The following is a 25,503-nucleotide window of genomic DNA, read 5'->3' as shown; positions in this document are numbered from 1 at the left end:
CATTAGAGCTAGCTATTCTACAGACAAATGCGTTAGTTAACTAGCTAGTTAACTAACGTCACACTGTTCTCAGAGAGCAGGTAGTAAAATTAGTGGAATGTTTAATTTGTTTAATTTCATACAGTGCAGGTTGGGAAAACATACCTCATACTTTAGTTTTACTAATGGTAGCTAGACAATATAGATTACAGTATAGCTACATTTACCGCAGAAAACTCCATCCAGGAGTTCTGTAAGTTTTCCGTTTGTGTACGCCGACCCAGCTGGCCTCTTTGGCTGCCCTCACTTTACTGAATCCGATTATTTACCATTCTCCGTTTTCATAAATTGAGTGCTTGCTTGGAACTTTAGACAGTCTGCTGTCTGTTTAATAATATAACGTTAAATTAGCCTAATTTGTGTTAGCATGCCTCTCCCCCATGTTAAGTCTATGGACAATTAATCAAAATGTATTGAATTGCCCACAAAATGAGTGGACTTGTGTCTATGGCTGTTGGATTTAAATGTAGTTATCTTTGCTCAAAAAAATGATAATGTTTTATGCTAATTTTATAAAGGTATCCATAACACAGAAATGGTGCAGTGTAGTAGTTGCGTAGTTGGTGAGCCTGTTGCCATTATAGAAGACCTGCAAAATGGCATTGAGATTGGTTTTGAAATGGGTGAGATATTGAGGTTCCAAATGTGCCATTTTGAATGGAACTGCCAACCAATGAAAACATATACCACGCTATAACACAGTGGTCTTTTACTAGGCATGTGCTTGGACCCCAGCAGCTATATTTATAGCTAATTTAGTTTGACGTGTGACTGAATCTTAAACCTGCAGAGTTTTGTTGGTGGTATCTGTCACAGTGTACCTGTGTCTACACAGTATCCCCCCATGAACTGACTGAGGAAGAGAAGCTGCAGATCCTGCACTCGGAGGAGTTCATGACCTTCTTTGATCACAGCACCCGCATTGTCGAGCGTGCCCTGTCTGAGCACGTGGACGTCTTCTTCGACTATAGTGGACGGGATCTGGAGGAGAAGGAAGGGTAAAGATTAGTCATTCCCACTGTTTCACTGAGCTTAGTAGTGTTTGCAGTGTTTTTATTATGGAGAAGCATGCATATATCCATTATTTTCTGAGCTCCACAGCAGTGTGATTGTTTTTGAATTTTTCTTCCATACCTTTGGCAATTTTTTTTGCATGACAGTACTACTACTACTACTAATAACAATAGTAAATATAAACACAAGTGGTAATTAACAGAATTAACAGTCCTGCATTTTTGGGCTGTAAAGACAACCATCGGATGAAAGGTAAACAGTCTCGGTCACAAATTTTGACATTGTATTTTCAGCACGATCTGGAATTGCTTAGGGATGTCACTGACTGTTTTTTTTTTTTTAAGATATGGCTATAATTTTGCATGCCATTGGAGACTGACTCATAGACATGCAAAGTTTTAACGTGATTGGTCAAACTGTTTATCAGAGAGAGGCATTTACTCCTTTTTGCTTCTTTTAGCAACACCTATTGGTTGAGTGATGCCAAAACATGTGAGCTTCTACAGGATCACATTCTACACTCTTCTACCAAATTTGGTTAAGATGAGATGAAGAGTTATAGCTGTAAAAGTAAAAGTGGCCTCACCCACAAACAGTTGGTTTACAGTCAGTCCATGCAGAGTAGAAGAAACCAATCAATGCATACAACAATGGAGATTGCAGTAAAAAACATCAGCGTTAAAATTAAATAGCCTTTTCCCGTAGCCTTAAGCTAGCTTGGTGAAAAGATAATATGGAATTATTTATGATATTATTATTTAAGCGACCTTTCCTATTAGGTTTTATGAGATCAATTCTCATACATAAGTCCATAAGTATTGATGTGAATTGCTAGCAGCACCAAGAACTTGCAAATATTCAACTTCGCAAAGGCAGCGGAGCAAAAATCACAACATAAATAGGTCAGCTAAGTTGGTTACTGTCTATCATTTGTGAAAAAATAAAAATCGCTCACTTACACTTGAAAATAACCCAACATGTTTTGGCACTACGCCTTCATCAAGGTGTAGTAATGGTAAGAGTTCAACAGATATCACAACAGGTAGAAGCCCAAGACAACCCACCTGTAAGTAACCATCCTATTATCCATTACTTAAGTTCAAACTCCACAAATATCTTAATAGAAGTTGCATGAATTCATATGTACCAGCATTTCACATATATCACAGCTGTCCCGCATAAGAAATACACAAAGTCTCAATACATCACACATGAAAATAATATTTTTTCTCCACCTGTATATTCTTACACGTCAAAATATAGAATGCATAGTAAATTTCAGGCATGAATCAATCAGGTTGGCAGATGAGATGTTCCTTTATAGTGCTTGGATTGTAGCTCCCAATATGCTGCAAGATGACCTTGCTAGGTTCTGCGATCTCCTGCGTGGCAATAGTCAACAGCAAATGCCACTGTTACACTTTTTCAGAACAATGTTTTGCAATTTTAGCTGACTTTCAAGTTGGTCTATCCATTAAAAGCTTAGCTTCATAGCTACTACCAAGGTCAGGTGTCAGGCAGTTGTCCCCCACCCAATTAAATAAGTGGTAGCAACAGTGCATGGGGGTGAGGGACAACATGATTACTATTTGCTTGTTACTGCTTGCGGTTATATTTATCTTAATAATAATAATTTCCCACTCTTATCCAGGGTGACTTACGGAGCTTTACAGTTATTTATCATTTAGTATTAGATAACCCCAAATATTATGTCTTGACATATATTTCATGTAGAACGATTAGTTATTTTACAAGGAGTGACGAAAGTTGTATTTGTTTGATATGCTCAGCTACTCTATCAAAATTAGATGTCTGTTTGTGTCCTTACTGTGGTGTGCGCATTCTATGACAGAGAGATCCAGGCTGGAGCCAAACTGTCTTTGAACAGACAGTTCACAGATGAGCGCTGGTCCAAGCACCGCGTGGTCACCTGTCTGGACTGGTCTCCTCAGGTAACACATAATACTGGGCAGTGTATTTTCCTTTGTTTCCTCCTTCCTGCAACTCTCACACGGAAAAGCACTCAACACTGGCAGTCCTCTGTCATCCTGTATACCATACGTTCTTGAGCAGCTGAGCTGAAGAGTGAGTGCAGTATTATTGTCTTAGAACAATTTAATTTGCCCTTAACCATGACTGATTAATCAAGGTTTCCTCATATATGCAGTAGGCGACACTGACATTTGTATTTATTTAATATTTAAGAGTACCTAAATCAAGGAAAATGTTAAAGAAAAATTCAGTACTTGGTCACAGTGATCAACATCATAGCAGTTGAAATCAATATATTCTAGAAATTGAACAAGGTCTTGGCAGTGTTGCAAGGGGTGTTTGTGCTGAAAGGTGTGATCTCAATCTGTAAAATGTAGTTTGCAGCACAGTCAGAGGAATGGCAGTGTTTAATGCTGTGTTTACATCTGGTAAGTGTTTGAAAGATTAACTTCCTCGAGTCATGTATGTGCAACTGCCTTTGGCAGAATTTTTAAGGGTTGACTCAGATCTCTGACACACAGACCTGGCTCCATGTAGCCCTCTGGGTCCATAGAGACCTGATACACTCAGATCTGATTCCATATGGAGCCCTAACATGCATAGACCTGCCTCTTCTTTGCTCTCTTGACACTCAAACTTAATTCTAGGCACACCTCTTGCTCTCAAACCAGGTTCAGGGTATCTGAGGTATCTGAGTATCAACTGTATTGAGCTGAGCTGAGTATGGAACTGATTGCATAGGAGAAGAAATCTATTGCTGCCAGCAATTGTGACTTGGCAATTATTCGTGTTCCAAGCATCCCAAATTATGTTCTTAACCAAAACATTAGTGAAGATTGCCAGCATGTGGGAAGCTGTTCTGTGTATTAAATGCATCTGCAAGAGGATCTACTGCTATATATCCTGATAAAGGAGGGCCAGTGAGGGCATGACACCAAACCTAATGCAGGAAGCAAAGCCAGCCCCCCTATCCCTCCTGCACAATCATTTGTGTCATGTCTGCCTGCAGTATCCCGAGCTGCTGGTGGCCTCATATAACAACAATGAGGACGCCCCCCATGAGCCAGATGGCGTAGCGCTGGTGTGGAATATGAAGTACAAGAAGACCACACCTGAGTATGTCTTCCACTGCCAGGTGAGTGAGCCTGGGATTCCATCTCACTGTCCGCATCATCAGCGCTGCCCTTTGGGTGATGCCACCAGCCAACCACCTACTGTACCCACCCTGCCGCCTTTGGCCGGCGACGCATATCGAATAATGCACGGATTAAGACAAGGGCCCCTTTGCACGGAAATAGTGCCGTGGGATTTAAGAGGGCAGCCCCTCTGCATGCCTCGCCACTGCACTCCGCCCCGCCATTCCCAAAACAAGAAGCCATGAGTTGAAGCACATGTGCTGCTTGCAAATTGGACGTAGCTATAGGCACGTCACTCACACAAATAAAATGGCCCCTAAGACTCAGGGGAGGGAAATTTTCCTCCACCTTTTGTTTTTGTTATTTTCTGACAAAGCGTTGCACAAATTTAAGCCAACTGGGCTTAAATTCAACATCACCTGTTTCCCTAGCTGTTTAAGTCAAGCTGGCTGCCACTGGCTGTTACATTTTTAACTTTCATGTATAATATCCACATAACTTGCATATGAGACCCCGTTATAGGCGGGCTTCCAGGGAGCCGAGGGCCCCAAAACAGTACAACATGGGCAGCATGCCAGGTGCCATGACTTAGTTTCTCTGAGTGGTGGGGTCTTCTATATAATGCTTGGTGAGTCCTACATTTCATGCTGCAAGCCACCCTTTCTCGATTGGTGGTGACATGAACCAACACCACTTAAATTAAGTAATTTCCAAAAAGCCTGTCACTATTTCCCTGTCATCCATTTGCCTGGGGTTAATGGTACACTTTTCCTCCTTACCCCACCCCCTATGAGCAGTCTGCAGTGATGTCTGCTGCCTTTGCCAAGTTTCACCCTAACCTCGTGGTGGGGGGCACCTACTCGGGCCAGATTGTGCTTTGGGACAACCGTAGTAACAAGAGGACCCCTGTCCAGAGGACACCGCTGTCTGCTGCTGCACACACGGTATGCTTACGTCACCTGGTTACACACTGTTCCATTTCACATTCAGAGTAAGAGATGAAATAAACTGAGTCAATATTGGTGTGTTGATTTCTAAATTGGTAGAGGTGACTTCTAGTCATATTCTAAAAATTTTGTTCAAACAAACAAATAACAAAATAAATAGATTTTTTTCAATTTCAATACAATTGTCTAAAATGATCAGCAAGTTTTAATTTCCCATTAAACCTGTAGGTCAATAGTTTAAACACACTATTCAATAACTAAGAAACACTGTAACAGTATCTTGATGTTGTAGTAAAGAAAAAAAAAACCAGGGAAGTTCATAACATACAGTTGTATTCAAGAAAATAGCAGTACAACATCAGTATGATGAACCACTGTTATTAGTAGTAGTGATATTTCTGCATGGCAAATACTTTATTTGTAGATGTTGTAGTGTAAAACAACAGACCCAACTGTCATGACAAGCACACTGCTTCTTCTGAGTAATTGACTCATTAATTGAAAGGGGCGTGTTCCAAATAATAGCAGTGTGGAGTTTAATTAGAGAATTAATTCATTCTGTGAAAAAACTAGTGTCATTAATTGTCCTTTATTAAGGAAAAGGGAAGCAAATGTTTCACACATTGCTCTAAAATATATTTCCTCTTAATTGCTAAGTAAAATGGGCCGTTCCAAACATTGTTTGGAGGAGCAACGTCATTTGATTAAAATGTTGATTGGAGAGGGGAAAATGTATAAAGAAGTGCAGCAAATTATAGGATGCTCAGCTAAAATGATCTCAAATGCTTTAAAATGGCAAAAAAAAAAAACCTGAAACAAGTGGAAGAAAACAGTTCGGAGAATAGTCAGAATGGCAAAGATTCAGCCATTTGTCAGCTCCAGAAAGATCAAAGATGATCTGTAATTACCTGTAAGTGCTGTTACAGTCAGAAGACGTTTGATCAAAGCTATGCTGTCAGCAAGAAGCCCCCGTAAAGCACCATTGTTGAAAAAAGGGCATGTGCTGAATCGGTAAACATTTGCAGAGGAACACATTGATTGGCCCAAAGAGAAATGGCGTAACATTCTGTGGACTGATGAGAATAAAATTGTTCTTTTCGGGTCTAGTGGTCGTCAACAGTAAGTCAGATGACCCCTGGGTACTGAATTCAAGCCACAGTACACTGTGAAGACAGTGAAGCATGGTGGCGTAAAATCATGGTATGGGAATGTTTTTCATACTACGGTGTTGGGTTCGTATACAAGGGATCATGGATCAGTTTGAATACATCAAAATAGGAAGAGATTATGTTGCTGTATTCTGAAGAGGAAATGGCCCCGAAATGGGTGTTTAAACAAGACAACGACCGCAAACACACGAGTAAGCGAGCAACATCTTGGTTCCAGACAAAAACTTGTGGGGTGACATAAAAAATGCAGTTTCTGAAGCAAAACTTGGTTTTTGCTCTGGAATGTAGTTTGTTCATCCTGGGCTGAAATACCTGGTTCTAGGTGCCAGAACTTGGTTGACTTGATGCAACGCAGATGCATAGCAGTTATCAAAAACAATGGTTATGCAGCTAAATATTAGTTCAGTAATTTACAGTGAAGTTAAATCTAACATTTCTTCAGTTTATATAGTTTGAAGAGTGTTTGAAGAGAAAAATGTCGACACTGCCATTTTTTAAAAATAGATTAACATTCCTTTTCTTTGCTTCCTCTAAAAGAATAACGCAGACTTGATAAATTTGCTAATGCTTTGATGTGGAATTGAATGTGTAATGTTTCCACTACATTTGAAATATTGAACTAAAAGCTGTTAAAAAATATTTGTACTTTATTCACTTTTTTTAACGCACTGCTATTTATTTGAACACAGCTGTAGGCTTCCAAGCCATTTGCAGCAGTGAATGACTTGTAAATGGTAAATGGTTGGAATTTATATGGCGCCTTTATCCAAAGCGCTGTACAATTGATGCTTCTCATTCACCCATTCATACACACACTCGCACACCAACGGCGATTGGCTGCCATGCAAGGCACCGACCAGCTCGTCAGGAGCAAATTGGGGTTAGGTGGCTTGCTCAGGGGCACTTCAACACAGCCCACATTCCCCTTGGTTACTTGCATGACCCACATATTTGAACATTAGATTTTTTTTTGGCTGATCATGTGCGCATTGCTTGGGAAAGCCCAGAAATTAGCTGAGTTTAGCAGGTGGGTGGCAAAAGGGCAAATGGTGGACTTTGAAATGAGCTACACCAAAGTAATGCACTTTTCGCTCTTGACACACCCGAGCAGTACCTCTCCTTCCACTTCAGGGCACGGTGAGTCCCAAAATTACCAGAGGGGTCGGAATCGTATGAATCAAAGACGAAAATGCAAAGTCGCCAGTACAGCAGGGTGCCACCTGGAAAATAGGGTCCTTAGTGTCATTTCAGGGACATCTACTTGGGTTTACTACTGTTTACTGTTACTGTCTGTTCTAGGATAACTTTTTTCAGTATTTAATGTGAAGTATTAGCTACTTTATCAAAGAGAAGCCGTGTATGCTCGGTTGGGGATTGGAGCAAATTGGTAACAGTGAAGAACATGCTGCAGAAGTGTGACTACCTGCCTTTCTCTGGCCCCGTACAGCACCCTGTGTATTGTGTCAACGTGGTGGGTACACAGAATGCACACAACCTGATCAGCATCTCCACTGATGGCAAGATGTGCTCCTGGAGCCTCGACATGCTGTCCCAGCCGCAGGTAACCGCCCTACCCCACCCCACTCACCAGATCACAGTAAACGCCTCGGTTTACTCCAGCTGTCACACATGCCCCGAAGCCTATCTCTGCATGGATGTCAAAGTTGGACTTTTTTTGGGTTTTAATTGTATTGTAGAAAACATTCCGACCTTACCCCCCCCTTTTGAGGTTTCTAATGCAGGGGTTCCATTCCATGAGCGCTTTCAAAACTGCGGTATCACATTGAGTTTGAATGGGGAAGTGCATGGTAGCGTGCTGCGGGTGGGAGAACCAGGGTCTGAATTTCACTCCACTACTGCCCACCCTCCTTCCGCTCCACAGGACAGCCTGGAGCTGGTGTTCAAGCAGTCCAAGGCTGTGGCTGTCACCTCCATGTCTTTCCCCCTTGGAGACGTCAACAACTTTGTGGTGGGGAGCGAGGACGGGTCTGTGTACACAGCATGCCGCCATGGAAGGTACGGGCACAGGCTCCACCCAAGACAACCATACACTGTGGCTCCTAATGGGATGTCTAGAGAAAAATGGCCATCAGCATAAGTCAAAATAGGTGGTCCAATGAAACCCTCAGATGGAGGGTCCTGTTGAAGCGCTAGTCTTGATGCCTTAGCTTACACCATGGTCTGGCATCCAATTATGACAGTGGCTGGCAGTCGTGTGGGGCTGTGAATGAGCGATTTCATCACCTAGGGATGATTGACCCGCTTCTCTGGTGTGATTGCTGTACAGCTTAGCTCGTTGAATAGAGTGAAAAGTAGCGGCAGCTGGCGACGCGTCACTCCCGTACAGGTGGAAGTTGCAGAAAAAAACTCAAAAGAACATTTTTAAAAAGGAGCCATGCAAGGCCCCGACCAGCTCGTCAGGAGCATTTGGGGGTTAGGTGTCTTGCTCAGGGACACTTCAACACAGCCCGGGCGGGGGCTCAAACCGGCAACCCTCCGACTGCCAGACGACTGCTCTTACTGTCTAAGCCATGTCGCCCTGAGCCTGAGCCATGATGAAGTTGTGCATTGTATATTTACACTCAGTGAGCACTATTAGGTATTTATTAGACTTATTTTTTAGATTAAGTCTTCTGCTGATGTAGCCTATCCACTTAGAGCTTTGACACATTGTATTCAGATATGCTCTTCTGCATACCACTGGTTATTTGCGTTACTGTCACCTTCCTGTCAGCTTCGACCAGTCTGGCCCTTCTCCTCTGACCTCTTTCATTAATGAAGAACTGCTGCTGACTGGATGTTTTTTGCACAATTCTCTGCAAACTCTAGAGACTGTTGTGTGTGAAAATCCCTAGAGCTCAGCAGTTTCTGAGATACTCAAACCACCCGGTTTGGTACCAACAATCATTCCACGGTCAAAGTCACTTAGATCACATTTCTTCCCCATTCTAACATTTGGTCTGGAAAACCAGCAAAACCTCTTGACCGCGTCTGCATGCTTATGCATTTAGTTGCTGCCACATAACTGGTTGATTAAATATTTGCATTAACAAACTGGTGTCCAGGTCTAGTGATCACTGAGTGTATATCATGGGACTTCAGCAAAGCCAGGATGAGCGAGTGTGTTGGTGCACATAGATACGTTAAATGCATCACTGTTTATGGGTCTGTGCTACATTTAACTTGTTTATAGTAAGACCTACGACCTGAGGGGATGTGTTAAGGGGTGTGCCGTCTTGTCTGAAAGAAAGTGGGGATCAGCTAGGCAGTCGAACCTCCTAACGGGTAGACATTTTGTATTGTCTTTTACAGCAAAGCGGGGATCAGCGAGATGTTTGAGGGGCACCACGGGCCCATTACGGGGATACACTGCCACACTGCTGTAGGCCCCATTGACTTCTCCCACCTCTTTGCCACCTCCTCCTTTGACTGGACTGTCAAGCTCTGGAGCACCAAGGTACTGAGGGATATTCCACATGCCGGCCCACAGTTACCAGTGTTGTCCCCTGCCTACTCCCTTCAGAACCAGGACTACCACCCATGGATTGTATTTTATAAGCAAGCCTATTTGTTAGTGAACCATGGCCTGCTCTTTCTCTTTCCCTCTCTCTTTCCGTTGTTTTTGTCCTGCTCTCTCTGAATAAGGATATTGACGTCATGTGTGAGAGCAGTATTTTGGCCGAGTGTGTGCGTCTATGTTGGTGGGCCCTGGTGATGTAACTGTCCTGTGACAACTTGTTTATGGCTCTTTCCTTCTCTCACCTGCAGAACAACAAGCCGCTGTACTCCTTTGAGGACAACTCAGACTATGTTTACGACGTCATGTGGTCCCCCACCCACCCCGCCCTGTTTGCCTGTGTGGACGGAGTTGGCCACCTTGACTTGTGGAACCTCAACAATGACACTGAGGTACAGTAAACACACCTACACACCTACACATCACACAGATACACACATACACACACACACACACACACACAGATACACACACACACACACACACACAGATACACACACACACACCTACTCACACACACACACACACAGATACACACACACACACACAGATACACACACACACACCTACTCACACACACACACACCTACTCACACACACACACACACACACACAGATACACACACACACACACACACACATACACACACACACACACCTACACACCACACAGATACACACACACACACAGATACACACACACACACAGACAGACACAGATACACACACACACACACACACACACAGAGACACACACACAGATACACACAGATACACACACACACCAACACACCACACAGATACACACACACACACACACACACACACAGACACACACACAGATACACACACACACACACCTACACACCACACAGATACACACACACACACACACACACACACACACACACACACATATATATACATAGGCTGTCATTACTGTTGTGACATGCTTCACTGAGAAAAAACAAGCCAAATGATTCAGTGCTTATGCTTGTGAAGCCTGCAGTATCAGGCATCCAAATAGCATTGAGGCCTGGTGCTATTATGAGTCTCAACACCCTCAGGGATAACAGATCAGTACTGTCCAATCAGTACTTTTATATTTTCCCATAATTTTAATAGTGCTGTTCCAGGAATATTCACACCTCACCTGGGAAATGCCAGGTGTACAGGGTGTATTGGTTTCAGGTCAGTTCAGTGCCCTGGCAATATGCTTGTACAGAATAAATTACAGAATTACTAACAATTTGTGAAATAATGCGCTTAAAAGTTTAAGGCAGTCTGGACATTAATTAGTGTAAACTGCTTGTCTTCTCAAGTTCATTTAATTAAAAATTTTATGGCAGCGTGAACACTAACTTAAAACAATACTCAAATTCATATTAATTTTTTTTTCTCGATTTCAAACTGGACAGCTCTCCATGAAGGCACAGATCTGGCAACTGCTACAGCCCTGTATAATGCCTACTCTGTCAAACAAAATGTGCTCACCACTGGGCAGATTGTTTAAGATTCAAACCTCTCAAATAATTAGAGTACTGTACTCTACACTGTATTGCCAATTTTGTATATCAAAATTAAGAGGCAATATACTTATTTAGCACTTTTCTAAAGCATGCTCTTTCAACATATTTTTTTGAAACTAGTGTGACTAATTGATAGATCCTGCATTAAAGTGTATATTGTAGAGTATAGAGTGTATATTGCTATGATGTCATTCACATAGGCCATAGGTATGTCGTTCTGGATAAAAGCGTGGAAGCAGATATATTGCCTACAGTATGTTCGTAGACACTCACAGAGCACTTTATTAGGAAAAATTTTACTTTATTGCACCTACTTAATGGCATGAATATCTAAACAGACAGTTGTGTGGCAGCAGTGCAATGCATACAGTCATGTAGATACAGGTCAGGAGCTTCAGGTAATGTTCACATCAACCATCAGAATGGGGGAAAAATGTGATCTAAGTGACTTTGACCATGGAATGATTGTTGGTGGCAGACAGGGTGGTTTGAGTATCTCAGAAACTATTGATCTCCTTGGATTTTCACGCACACTAGTCTCTAGAGTTTGCAAAGAATGGTGCAAAAAACAAACAAACAAATGCAGTGAGTAGCAGTTCTGCTGATAGAAACGCCTTGTTTTATGAGAGATATCAGAGGAGAATGGCCAGACAAAGCTGATAGGAAGATGACAGTAATCAAATAACCACACATTACAACAGTGGTATTCAGAAGAGCATCTCTGAACATTGAACATATCATAGGCTACAGCAGTATAATTCTAAAAAATATGTCTAATAAATACCTAATAATGTGCTCATGAGTGTATACAATTCATTTTGTATTTGTTGAATTTATTAAAATATTAATATGCTGCCATGTTAATGCAATGCATTTTGTGATTGAGATTTTTACACCGGTTCAATGAATACTTTTATTTTTTTATTAATCCTGCCACCAACGGAGGACATCATTATTGTTTCATTTCAAGTGCAAATACATTTAGGTGAAGCCACTCCGTACCCACGCACCCCCCACCGTAATACCATAATACAGATACAAGATATTACAAGATTAATAAAGATAAAACTCAGCAGATGGATGGATAGACCGACAGACAGACAGACATGGAGATAAGCATGACAGGACATAAGGATTATATATAATGGATTGTATAAAGATTAAAGGGGTCGTTTATGTTCTGATGTAGGACATATGAGATCGGAAAGCAAGATGATGAAAGGTTTTCTTTGTGTGTGTGTGTGTGTGTGTGTGTGTGTGTGTGTGTGTGTGTGTGTGTGTGTGTGTGTGTGTGTGTGGGATTAGTTAACAGGCAAGTCTAATGAGATGATGAAGGGGCCCCAAACTGTTTTAAAGAATGAGGTTTGTTGCTGGAGTGTAATTTGTTCCATGGATATGTATTCTTTGAGGAGGTTTAACCATTGTGTGATGTGTAATGCATTTAGAGTTTTCCAGTTTAGCAGGTTAGTTTTCTTGGCGACAGTCAAGGCGATGAGTATCGGTTTTGAATTTTGGATTGGTGGTTGTATTACCGACAGATCTCCGAGTAGGCAGAGGGATGGAGATACTGGAATGCTGCAGCTCAAAATGAGAGATATTCTTTTGATAACTTCTAGCCAGAAACGTTGAGTTGGTGGGCAGAGCCAGGTGGAGTGGAGGTAATTGTCTGGTGTTTTTAGTGTGCAGTGTGAGCATGTATCGGAGTCAGTGTGTCCCATCCTATACTATCCTATCTTGTGTTAAGTGATATGTGATCTGTGGATTACCTTGTACTTTATTAGTTGCAAGTTAGTATTGTTAGTCATTGTGAAGGTGTTCCTGCAGATTTGGGTCCAGCGGTAAATGACAGGTCTTTTTCCCCATGCTTTGATTGGGATGGAAATTGTTTTGTCTATGGTGGATATTAGTTTATATAATTTTGAAAGTTTTCCATGGGTTGGAGATTTTGCTGATTTCTTCTACTAGTAGGGGTGGGAGTAAATTGTTTTTTGATATATTGATTTTAGATTTTAGAACAGACTTTAATTGGAGGTATTGAAGGTATTGTTCTTTCCCGATGTTGAACTTCTGGACCAAATTCTGAAAAGTAATGAATTCATTATTCTGGAAAAGATGGTGGAGGTGTGTGATACCGCTTTGATTCCATGTGTTGAAGATAAGTGTTTTTTTTGTTGAGCAGAAAGTCATTGTGCCATATTGGAGTGTATTTACAGTAGATTTGAAGATTTGGGCAGGTTATAAAAGTAGTTGTCAATGAGGGTAAATACATTTTCCAGGGTTGAAGAGGTAGATAATCCGATGTATGAAAATATCCAAGCGAAGGTTTTGATTGCGGTGTTTCTGTTTGGTAGAAGTTTAGGAGGGCATCGCCATGTTTGATTTCACCCGCTGTCTTGCAATTTCCTCAGGGCAGCATCATTGAGCTTCAATGAATACTTGATAGGTAAAATCCTTGGTCGAGAACTTGCCTTACATTATAGAATTAATTCGGCCCACTTGCCATCATTAAATACAGTGAGTTTTTCCTCAATCACTTTGGCCCAATTGTCGACAATTAACGTTCTCAAAACAGTATGTGAACCTCCACATCATGACATCACTTGTCATTCACAGCAGAACACCATTTCTCATTCCATTCTACAAATTGCATATGTGAAGCACATTTTGCAAATGATCAAGTCCAATTGACTACAATTGGCCCAATTATCAATCGCCAGAGTCTTGCTGATCAGAATGGATTGTTGTTTTCTGTTGAATAGTTTTGACTCTCAAACACATCTGTGTCACTACTCTTTGTGTATGTCATCATATGCAAATTGGTTCATCCAGCTATCATGACATGTCAAGTAGATACTGCCTAAGTTTTAGAGACATGGTATTGATGTAATGTCTGCTAAATTGTTTGCTAGCTGAATTGGATTCTACTTACTATGGGAAGTTTCCTCACATCTGAGATCACCCAGTCTCAAATTACTGTCGGGCACAGGTACAGCACAATTACTGTACTACAATTTCTGATTATGGAGGAACCTGCTCAGGCAAACATTGGAACAGGGGCCAGTGCCTGCTCATCTTCGAGGAAGAGGAGTAAGGATGCATGGTGGTATGGTTAGGAGAAGACCACAAAAAGAGGACAAAAGAGGACAAATGAACATGGTTGTCTCCAATGAAGTGAGGGCTACCATTGTGGACCATGTAATCAACCATGGTCTTAGAATGGCAGAGCCTGGTTGAACAGTGCAACCTAATGTGGGCCAGTCCATGGTGTCATCAATCATATAAACGTTTGTTTCACAAATCTACAGAAATGTTTCTGAATTGGTGTATATGAGATGCAACTGACAATAGCCAAGAAAATAAACTGTTACAGTACGAGGTGTCGAGATAAAATAAGCTATTTCTTGAACACAGAATGTCGGATTTGATGACGGCAAAGCTTGACCTAATTTTCTTCACTCCCCTCATTCGTTTGTTAACTCCACTCCTTTGCTCCACATACTTCCGCTGGAGTAGACGAGTGGTAGTGGGGGAGTGGAGTAAAGAAGAGTGGAGTGCAAGATAATGGGACACTCGTCTTGCAAGCCCTTCCCTACCATTACTACTGGCAACAAGTGGTAATTGCTATTCATTGAATGTAAATTATTGGTTGAATTGAGGGATCTCAACGAAAGGCTTTTTAAAAATTTTCTAGCTAGCATGCATAACAATGCATAACAATAGTCATTCCTTTCCATTTCAACAATAATTCTGCTCTGAAACGCATTTCTTCAGTCAAATCTTAGGAGACAGCAACTGTATGTCATCAACACGGTATTTGCATATTAAAGGAGCACTGTCATTCTTTTTTCAGTTGAGCTTGTAGCAGTTCCCTAAATATAGGGAAAAACTTTTAAAAAGAATCTCCAGCCTGTGTTGCCCAGAAGGTAAACTCCACCCTTGAACGCAGAGACTGGTTTATGTATGGCCACCTATCCAGGCGAGTCTGGCAGGCTGAGAACACCTCCAACTCCGCCCACATTCAATTGTCATCTCTAAGCATTACATTACATAACAAAACATTTAGCAGACACTCTTATCCAGAGTGACGTACAAGGAAGTGCAGATTTAACAATTTGACTGTACTAGACACTTGTAGCAAAGAGCTTAGAAGAGAGAATGAGGGCAAGGTTCCAGCAAAATTAATGAGGGGGTGTCATCAAAATCACACTTAGGTTAAATGACAAAGCTAAATGTAGTTCACTTCATTATTCGACCGTCTCACTGTTTAAGCTGCTTTTCGTAGCCCAAGTTACATTCATTGTCATATGGAGGACAACGTTTTATTAATGCAAGGTTTATTAATGCTAGTACATACAGCACAATGCATATTGGGAATCTAATTTGCAACATTAGTTCTGACCTAATACAAGTAACGTTATATTCACTGCCTTCGTACCCTTGCCTGTAGAATAGGAACCAACAGCAAACTGCTTAGTAAATATGTAACTATGATATTCAATATAAAACCTGCCAAATAAACGAGCTAAAATAGCTGGCAATTTTTTCTGGTTTTCTGTTCATGTACGCCGACCAAGCTGGTCTCTTTTTGGCCACCTTTGCTTTACTGGAGCCGACATATTTTCACTGATTGAGTGCTTGCTGTCCACTTTGGACAGACGGTGAGACAGGTTTTACTTCTTTTTTTTTTTTCCCCATTTAGAACATTCAATTAGCCACAGTCAAGTTAGCATTGTGTTTCCCCAAGTATATGGACAATTTATATTTAAAAAATTAATTAATAAAAAAACAGCCATTCACAATTAATCTCAACCTAAATCCTCAACTTCATCACAGGCTGTTATCACACTATTTCTGAATAGCCTAGCCTACACATTCTGCCCTGAAAATGACAGAAACTGCCTGTTCAGAGTGGATTTAAAAGATTTTAAAAACACGGTTATTTTAAGCTTATTATTTACACTTATCTGATGGAAATGCACTGTCATTGAAGGTTCCCACAGCCAGCATCACGGTGGAGGGAAACCCGGCTCTGAACCGGGTCCGATGGGCCCAATCTGGGAGAGAGATCGCTGTGGGTGACTCGGATGGACAGATCCTCATCTACGATGTTGGAGAGGTGAGTTAGGCTTCAGGTTGTGAGTGTGCAAATGTTGTTGCGAATAGATTCATATTTACACTGAAAATAAATTAATTTTCAGTGACTAAAAAGGCAAAATGCTCCCATGGTTTTTAGGTTTTAAGGTTCTAGTTTCTTCCAGCCCTTTACTTGGGACAATTCACTTCCTGAATTGCGGATGATGTGTTCAGTATGTGTCAGCGACACCATTGATGGTTGAGCCCAAAGATAGAGGACGATTGTTGTTCCCCAGTCTCTCCTGGCAAGGGGTCAAGTCTCAGTGGCGTTGGGAGGAAAATTGGCCATGATCCTGTGACCCCACAGAGAGAAGTTGCTGCAGACCACAAAAAAATAATTACAGCAAGGGTGAAAAAATAAAAAAGGCTGGATGAATATTTACACTTGCTTACTTTGCAAATTATCGCCTTATTTGCAGCAAATTGCTGTTCCCCGGAGCGACGAATGGACCCGTTTTGGCCGCACACTGGTGGAGATCAACGAAAACCGGGATGATGCCGAGGAGCTGGCCGCTCAGCGGTTGTCGGCATGATTGCCTCAGAAATGGTAGTGTAGGGACCAACTGCTTTTTCTGTTTTTTCCAACTCAACTTGTGTAGGTTTTACCATGGGGTGACACTGGCATCAACACCGGCAACCGTCAACTGTGTTTATCTTTTCAATAAAACGCAGCAGCAAAAAAAAACAGTCCGACTTCTTGATATGCAAATCTTGTTTTTATATATATATATATTTGTATTCGGGGCCACAGACATTTCTGTGGGCTGCTAACATGCAGGTTCCCGAAGAAAAACATTTTTGGATAGGGCTGGCGAGCAGCCTCAAACAGTGCATCAAAAAAATGGGTTGTAGTGACATGTAATAACTTCTTGAAAAGAGCCCAAAGCCTTAAAGCTCACATATTAAAGTGTCACATTCAGTGCGAGAACATCCAGATGACAGCGCTCCAGCCAGGTTCAGATGCAGTGCCGCTCTCTTTATACGACGCACCCCTTTCGGTTGTGCTCTCAAAGTACACCCAATCCATAACTGCTGTTCGTTTGCTGGGTCCCATTGAATTATAGTAGTTTAATCATTTATTCATTATGTATGCTGCACAGTAGTGTGTTCTTATCAAATAACTTAAACTGTTAACTTCCTTTGAGTGCTTATTTTCTGCAAATAGTCCTCATTGCCACCACAAGTCTACATGAATGAAAACAATATATATTTGCCTTGCTTCTGTACACTTTTTATTGTTGGTTCCAGAAGCAAATTATGTAGTTTCACTTGAATCCATGGATAGTTTAAACGTGAGAAACCTTTTGATCAGAACCTCGAGGGATATAAAATGGGACCGATAAAGTGAAGTATGTATTTCACAAGTGAAATCCACATTTAAAATTAACATGTATGAACCTCCTTATCCATATACTTTCCATTGTTTCAAACCTTTTGTGCCCCTGTTGTGTAACCCAAGAGCAGGACATTCTCTCCACATCCCAAATTAAACCCATATTTCAATAAAATACAAGAATGAAATGTATTAAATTATTTACTAAGATTTAGATGTCTTTTTCTTTTCAATAAAACACTTTGAAAACATCTGTACACCATATGAAGCTACGATGTATGATTGGAGATGCTCCCAACACTGAAGCATCATTGGTGAAGGATGTCACTATGTCTTTAGGCTCAACTCGGTCATGTGTCTGTACAGAGATGTACAATATGTACAGTAACACTGTGCAAGCTACGCAAAGCAAATCGTCAAAGCACTATTCATGCAGCAGGTTAAATAAAGAGCGCTTCTGAAAGGGCCAGAAACAAAGCCCACAATGTGAGCTTCCTTCTAATGAACAGTTTCAAAAGGAGCAGAAAATCGCACACAAATGTTTAAAGCGGATGATTGGCTCACAAAGCATGCAGCCAATCAGGATCCAGCACTTGTGAAAGGACAGTCTCAAGGCCCCTGTGGCTCCTCCTTGGGAGCGGGTGGCTGAATTGTCACCACGCCTGAAGACTTGAACTTGGGCAGGTGTAGGCCAAACTTGTTTTCCACTCCTGCGAATGTTGCTGCAGCCAGTCTGTATCCTCCCACGTGATCAGGGCTGGGGGGAGGAAGCTCTGAGATTCTGGACTTGGGAGTCGGCTCGGAGCCGGTGGGGCGGCTGAGGAAGGAGGAGACCTCTTTAAACATCACAGTTCACACAAGTCAATCAATTCACCACTTTCATGTAATGGTAAATATCCAGTACAATAGTCAATCTGGCATGATTGCACTTACTGTCCTCCAAAATCAATGTAGAACCATCTCTGCAAGAGTTCATAGGTCACTAGGGTGACCGCAAACTGAGGCGAGGACCTGCAAACACGGGCTGTGGGTGGGACAAGGCAGTGAAATTACCAACACGGCCAATTTAAGGTTCCTCAGAATGACTGGCAACATCTGCAGAAGCAGTCACTTTGGAGTTACAGAGCCCCTTGGTACCTACCTCCAGCTCCTTTCCACAGGGCCCTGAAGCCCTCCTCGTGTAAGATCTTCCTGAAGCAGTCGATAACTCCGTTGTACGTCGTCTGACCGGCGCGTGCTGCCACCTGCAGTCTGGTCTTGATGACATCAGCAGGGGTTACCAGGGATGCAGCAGGTACACCTAAGATTGTTTACAATCAAAAGAACGGGAGCGAACTCCATGTCTGAACCATGTTGTATCAGCTAAAAACATTACCAAAATGTGACAGTAATGTGACTGTCTGATGTGCTGCAAAAGAACCTGGCAGGTGTGTCAGAACACAACAGTGTGAAACTGCATCAACTATTATGCCCCAAAGGCATACTGTTAGCACCTTCAAATCCTTATTCAAAAATGATATAGTATAAATTGAATATAATTATATGAGAATGTTATATAACATAACATAATGTAATAGCAATTCAACCCAGCAATGCTCACCTTTTCCTACCCCTAAGTGTACCAACTGCTTAGCTTGGCTAAAAGCTAAATAGTATCTACCACCCAGCAAGCCGGGTTCTTTTTTAATCTTAGCACACATATTACAATATTCAGCCTTATTATTCTCAGTACTGTCCTTTTTATACATCTTATATAGTTGTTTTTTTATTTTATTTTTTTATTTACACTGCACATCAAATATAACTCTTTTGAACCTGCTTCCCTCTTCATTTACAGTTCTGCAATCCTGAACTTAATTTGCCAAAACACATCAAAACTTATTGTGGAATGATCACTTGTCCCAAGTGGTTCCATTACCTCTATACTGCAAATTCTGTCAGAATCATTACATATCACCAGATCTAGAATCGATTGCCCTCTTATAGGCAGACTGACATACTGACATAAAAATGTAATGGACAGTGCAGAAAGAGTTAAGAAATCAAAGCCCTAGTCTGTGTGTTTTTTCGAAGGCGCATCTGGCCGAAAGTTACGAGAACATGCACTCAGTGAGCTCTTCATTAGACAGGTATTCATTAGACTTTTTTTTTAGATTTCTGCTACAGCCTATACACTTGGAGTTATGGTGTGTTGTGTTTTCCGAGATGCTCTTCTGCATACCACTGCTGTAATGTGTGGTTATTTGTGTTACTGTCATCTTCCTGTCAGCTTTGACCAGTCTGGCCATTCTCCTCTGACGTCTCTCATTAACAAAGCTTTTCTGTCTGCAGAACTGTTGCTCACAGGATTTATTTTAGTTTTTTTGTACCATTGTTTGCAAACTCTAGAGCAGGGGTCGGCAACCCTGGTCCTGGAGAGCCGCAGGGTGTGCTGGCTTTTGTCTCCACCTTAAAATAAGCAACCGATTCAGACCCAAGAAACCAGGTGAGGTGAGTTAACTGTGCAATCAACGGCTTTCATTGATCAATTAATGCCAAGTAACAACGAAAGCCAGCACACCCTGCGGCTCTCCAGGACCAGGGTTGCCGACCCCTGCTCTAGAGACTAGTATGCACTCTAGAGACTAGTATGCATGAAAATCCCAGGAGATCCCAGCATTTCTGAAATAATCAAACCACACTGCCACCAACAATCATTTCACGATCAAAGTCACTTAGATCACATTTTTTCCCCACTCTGATGGTTGATGTTAACAGTAACTGAAGCTCCTGACCCATATCTACATGATTGTATGCATTGCACTGCTGCCACACAATTGGGTGATTAGATAATCCCATTAATAAGTAGGTGTAATAAAGTAAAAATGTTCCCAATGAAGTGATCGTTGAGTGTATATGGCTAATATGCCATTTAGATAAAAAATATATATAAATAAATTAAAAGTAAACCATTTTGACATGTCATCATTACATGTATTTATTTGAGTGGAATGTGTCCACCATTCTGCTAGCTTGCTATGTAGCCAGCGAGTGGTCAATGTGTGGAATAGCTTGCCAGTACATGTTGTGGAGGGAGAAACACTGCGGGTTTTCAAAAAATAGGCTTGATACGGTGTTAGATTCTTTTTAGCTTTTAGGCAAACTAGGCAGTATGGCTGAATGGCCTGTTCTCGCCATTAGCTTATGTTATGTAGTATGAAATAGTGTACCTGATGTACTGATAATTATACAGTGGGCCCAGAATTATTCATTATACATGCCAGGGCAGTAAGGCCATCCAGTAAAAAATGATGTTTTTGAATGATGGAAATAGGCCAACAATATTTCTGTCATTTCTTACAGCGCAATCCATAAATATTTGGACAGTGACACATTTGTTGTTTTTGCTCTGCACTCCAGCAATCTAACAGTTGAAATAAAACAATCATGATGTAGTTAAGGGGCAGACTTTTAGCTGTAGTTTGAGGATTTTTACATCCATGTTCGGTGAACCGTGTAGGAATTACAGCCCAACATAGTCCCCCCCATTTTGTAACTAACTTAGACTTACATTAATGAATAATTATCATTCATACAAGAATTTCAATTAAATTGCCTAGCTGGATCGCTACTGCACACATGTACATATGCATTATGGTTTTAAACACAGTTTGTGTCACTTTACCGCTAAATAAGAGAAAGTAACGTTAACTAATGTCACTGACGCTGTCAATTAAATTTAATTGCCACGACTGCATTCTTTACAATGAAATAGTGAAATAGAGCAATAGAGTAGTGTTAAAGATAAAAAATTATATATTAAAAAAAAAAGTTAAAATAGGAATAGGTAGAAATATAGCTAGAATAGTAATAAGAGTAGTAGCCTTATAACATTTTATACTAGCCCTACTGTAGAAAAATATATGTACCGATTTTAATGCTGCTATATACAGTAGAATTAGCTAGATATACTTGAAGTATAACTGGAACAGCAAGGGACAGCGTTTTGGTCACTCACTGACCAAAGCAATTAACATGACTTGGCATGTTACCCTTGGCAACGAATCAGGTTGAACCAAGGTATCGCAACTTATGAGTTATGCCTGTCGTGAGTTGCATATGTTAAAGTTATACATTAGCTGTTAATTGATGAAACCAAAATTGAATGTTTTTCTCATACATACCATCCACAGGTTTGGTGGCAAAATGGAATGCATACAAGGAGAATTTTATTTGGAAAGAAGTATGACTTTGGTTGATTCCATTGAGTCATTAATAAAGCACACTGCTTTTTAAATGTTGGAAAATAAAGCTCATATCAATAACAGTATTATTCCTTAGTTTACAGCATCTTTTGTGCATATTTATCAAGGGTGCCAATAATTCTGGAGCCCACAGTATAGCCTTATCCCACAGAAAAAAAGCTATTTATCCCGCAGTTGTTCATCATCGCACATGCAAAGCGTCTTAAAATTGAGGGTTCTCCCTGGCTTTTCTCTGAGAGGAACAGTAGATTTACAAAACTGCATGTGCATGGCACTACAGCTAGGCAAAAGCAGAATAGGAGCTGATAGCTGACATTGCTTATTGAAGCTACACTGGGAACATGGCAGGTACCTGCAATGGCTCCGGCGGTCAGAAGCTGCAGCGCCCCCACCCTGCCCTGCTCATCAGCAAGCTCAGCCTTGGTGTGGGCATACACTGGGAAGTAGATGGCAGAGAAAGGGATGTCCCGCAGAAAACAGGCCTTTGCTCCCTGGGATAGAAAGAACACAAACCCCACCCCCGCCAAAATAAAAATAATTCAGGAGCAAAGAGGTGTGAGCTAGACCTTAACTTTAACAGACTCCATTCCAATAACCAATGGAAAGTAGATCTGATGATATTGAAAAGTGCATTTCTTTTGGGTTACATGTAGTATGGACATTTTATAGGCTTTTTGGCAAAACTGAACTTAAGATTTATTTTTTTTTTTTTTTATGTAAAGAATTATCCATGCAGATTTTTCTGCAACCTGTTAATGCAATTTTTATGAGCTACACACTCCGGGACCACTTCTTTTTTTTACTTGTTGGTCTTCCGCTGCTGTAGCCCATCCACTTCAAGATTTGATGCGTTCACAGATGCTCTTTTGCAACCACTGCTGTAACACGTGTTTATTTAAAATGACTTCCTGTCATTCTGAATCAGTCTGGCCATTCTCCTCTGACCTATCATCAACAAAGTGTTTTGCCCATACAACTGCCACTCGCTGGATCTTTTGTTTTTTTGCACCATTCTCTGTCAACTTCTGTGACTGTTGTGTGTGAAAATCCAAGGAGACCTGACATGCTCAAACCACTCCTTCTGCCAAACAACAATCATTCCACAGTCATGGTCACTAATATCATATTTTTCCCATTCTAATGCATTGAGTTGCTGCAACATGATTGGCTGGTTAGATATTTACTGGTGTACAATTGTACATAATAAAGTTTATGTTGCAGACCTGGGTGGAATCAGAGGCAGTAATTGAGGAGAATGAGAGTGAGTGTGCTGTGGTTCCAGGATAGGGAGACCCTGCTTTGCCCCAAAGGGCAAATACTTGGACAACAATGGAAGCAAAGATAATTCTTCCCCTCATTTGCCAGTACTACTTTGGTTTCTTTGCCAGTTTCTACTGTGGTTCACCCCTTTCTTTGGGAAAGGGGTGACATGGCTGTCATGGTCAGTGAAGTATCTAATCCACTGACTCCAGACAGTCCCTTCAACAGTACATTTTCGAAGTCTGTAAATGCAAAGTTTATTGAACCTTGATTAAACCAGACACTGTTATATGTAAAACAGTTCGACACCAAACCAGCAAGAGCTTTTTTTAACGTTCAACAGATATTCTCAAATTCTGCTATTACATCACACTAGCCCAGGGGTCGGCAACCCTGGTCCTGGAGAGCCGCAGGGTGTGCTGGTTTTTGCTTTCGCCCTTAATACCAGCAACTGATTCATACCCAAGAAACCAGGTGAGGCGAGTTAACTGTGTAATCCACTGCTTTAATCGATCAATTAAGTGCTGAGTAACGACAAAAGCCAGCACACCCTGCAGCTCTCGGTTGCCGACCCCTGCACTAGCCTTTGCACGGTACAATATGAGTGCTGACAATTATTGTAAATATAGTAATAATACTATACTGTAGTCCTAACAATTGTAACCTACTTAACCATTAGTGGGGAAATTGCCAAACTGTCCCCGCATCAGGGGATTTCCTGCATGATAGCTCGCTACCAGCACTGTCAGTCATTGTCAGCTAATGCAGTTTGTGTGATGAAAACTTATTGCAATATTATTTGCATGTTTTCAAATACATGTTACAAATAATGTATTCCGATTCTAGCAGACTTTGTAATGGACACCCACAGTGCCACGATGTTTGTAAAGTTTTTTTTTTTTTTTAAAGCTGTAAGGTTACTCATCACAATGTGGCTAAAACATGGACCCACCCACGTAATTTGGTCAAAACTAAAATAATGACGTAAGATTGCCTCCTGGATCTTCCTGGAAGACTTCATGGGGAATTGAGTGCAATTATTTTTGGGAGCAAATTAAGCATCTCTATAATGTATTATCTAGCTGAATGCAGAAAAACAAGACTGCAGTGCCCATTGAACTGAAGCGCTGCAAAGTCATCAGATATATGGTACATGGGAAAGGGTTAACAACTTTTGGGTAGTACTTAAACTTTCTGAATTATGAGCATTTGTATGACAACAGCAGTTCAGTAATTCAGCAATCAACCACCTAGCAGCACCCAAGCAACCACCAAGCAAAACCCTAGGAAACACCTTGCAACATACTCGCAACCACTTAACACTTAAGCAACTACCTCCCAAAACCCTAACAACCATCGCAGAACACCTTAGCAACCACCTAACACACCTTAGCTATGGCCTGGCAACACCCTAGCAAACATCTAGTAACACCTTAGTAACATTAGTAAATTAAGAATGATTCATTCCACACTCCAAATTAATAGCCCTGCTACTCCTACTACTAAATCACTGCAATCCGGGCTACTGTTAAGACTGCTGTTACCACTACGATGAGTAGTTTTTGAGAACGAGAGCTTTGTTTGACACCTGCGCCAGTCTCCATCTGCACCAAGTCCGGCGGTACACTGACGTTACATTAAATCACTTCAACACATTCTCACCGGATGGATGGATGGATAGATCAATAGATATTCAATATCAGCACCAGTGTCAAGTAAAGCTCTGTCTTGTATATAATTTGTATAGATAGATAAAATGTATTTATATAGATAGAAAGAACCAAGCAATACAATCCACCGATAAAATTTATATTTATATATATATATATATATATAAATATATATACATACAGTAACATTTTAAACAATATCTCAATGAACACAAAAACAATTTCCAAAATGTTGACAAGACCAAGTTTAATATAACATCTGTTTAACTTATAACATGAAAGTAAGGTTAATAATATAACTTAGATTCCACATTTTTCAGTTTTACTCAAATAAGGGCGATGCAAAAATGAGTACACCCCACAACAAAAACTACTACATCTAGTACTTTGTATGGCCCCCATGATTTTTAATGACAGCACCAACTTCTAGGCATGGAATGAACAAGTTGACAACATTTTGCTACATCGATCTTTTTCCATTCTTCAAGAGTGACCTCTTTTAGAGACTGGATGCTGGATG

At 41.0% G+C, this 25,503-nt stretch overlaps 2 protein-coding genes across 3 annotated transcripts in view; one reads left to right on the top strand and one right to left on the bottom strand.

Annotated features, from left to right (window-relative positions):
- LOC133123740 (dynein, cytoplasmic 1, intermediate chain 2a) overlaps positions 1-18,019 on the top strand; it is a 58,475-nt gene extending 40,456 nt beyond the window's left edge. For both annotated transcript variants that reach the window (XM_061234242.1, XM_061234243.1), the window contains 10 exons: positions 875-1,037; positions 2,906-3,005; positions 4,055-4,180; positions 4,979-5,125; positions 7,745-7,858; positions 8,180-8,313; positions 9,610-9,754; positions 10,066-10,206; positions 16,334-16,459; positions 16,896-18,019. In XM_061234242.1, the coding sequence (XP_061090226.1) occupies positions 875-1,037; positions 2,906-3,005; positions 4,055-4,180; positions 4,979-5,125; positions 7,745-7,858; positions 8,180-8,313; positions 9,610-9,754; positions 10,066-10,206; positions 16,334-16,459; positions 16,896-17,009 (1,310 nt within the window). In that variant the 3' untranslated portion in view covers positions 17,010-18,019. The remainder of the gene's footprint in view (positions 1-874; positions 1,038-2,905; positions 3,006-4,054; positions 4,181-4,978; positions 5,126-7,744; positions 7,859-8,179; positions 8,314-9,609; positions 9,755-10,065; positions 10,207-16,333; positions 16,460-16,895) is intronic.
- Positions 17,995-25,503, bottom strand: part of slc25a12 (solute carrier family 25 member 12) — a 72,575-nt gene continuing 65,066 nt past the window's right edge. Inside the window, exons 15-18 of the mRNA XM_061234241.1 lie at positions 22,406-22,544; positions 18,951-19,109; positions 18,743-18,833; positions 17,995-18,626 (exon numbers count right to left, since the gene is read on the bottom strand). Of these exons, the coding sequence (XP_061090225.1) occupies positions 18,419-18,626; positions 18,743-18,833; positions 18,951-19,109; positions 22,406-22,544 (597 nt within the window). The 3' untranslated portion in view covers positions 17,995-18,418. The remainder of the gene's footprint in view (positions 18,627-18,742; positions 18,834-18,950; positions 19,110-22,405; positions 22,545-25,503) is intronic.

The sequence above is a fragment of the Conger conger genome, chromosome 3 (assembly GCF_963514075.1).
Source record: "Conger conger chromosome 3, fConCon1.1, whole genome shotgun sequence".
NCBI lineage: Eukaryota > Metazoa > Chordata > Actinopteri > Anguilliformes > Congridae > Conger > Conger conger.
The sequence above is the reverse complement of the archived record's forward strand: the minus strand, read 5'-3'. Positions and strand labels throughout refer to the sequence as shown.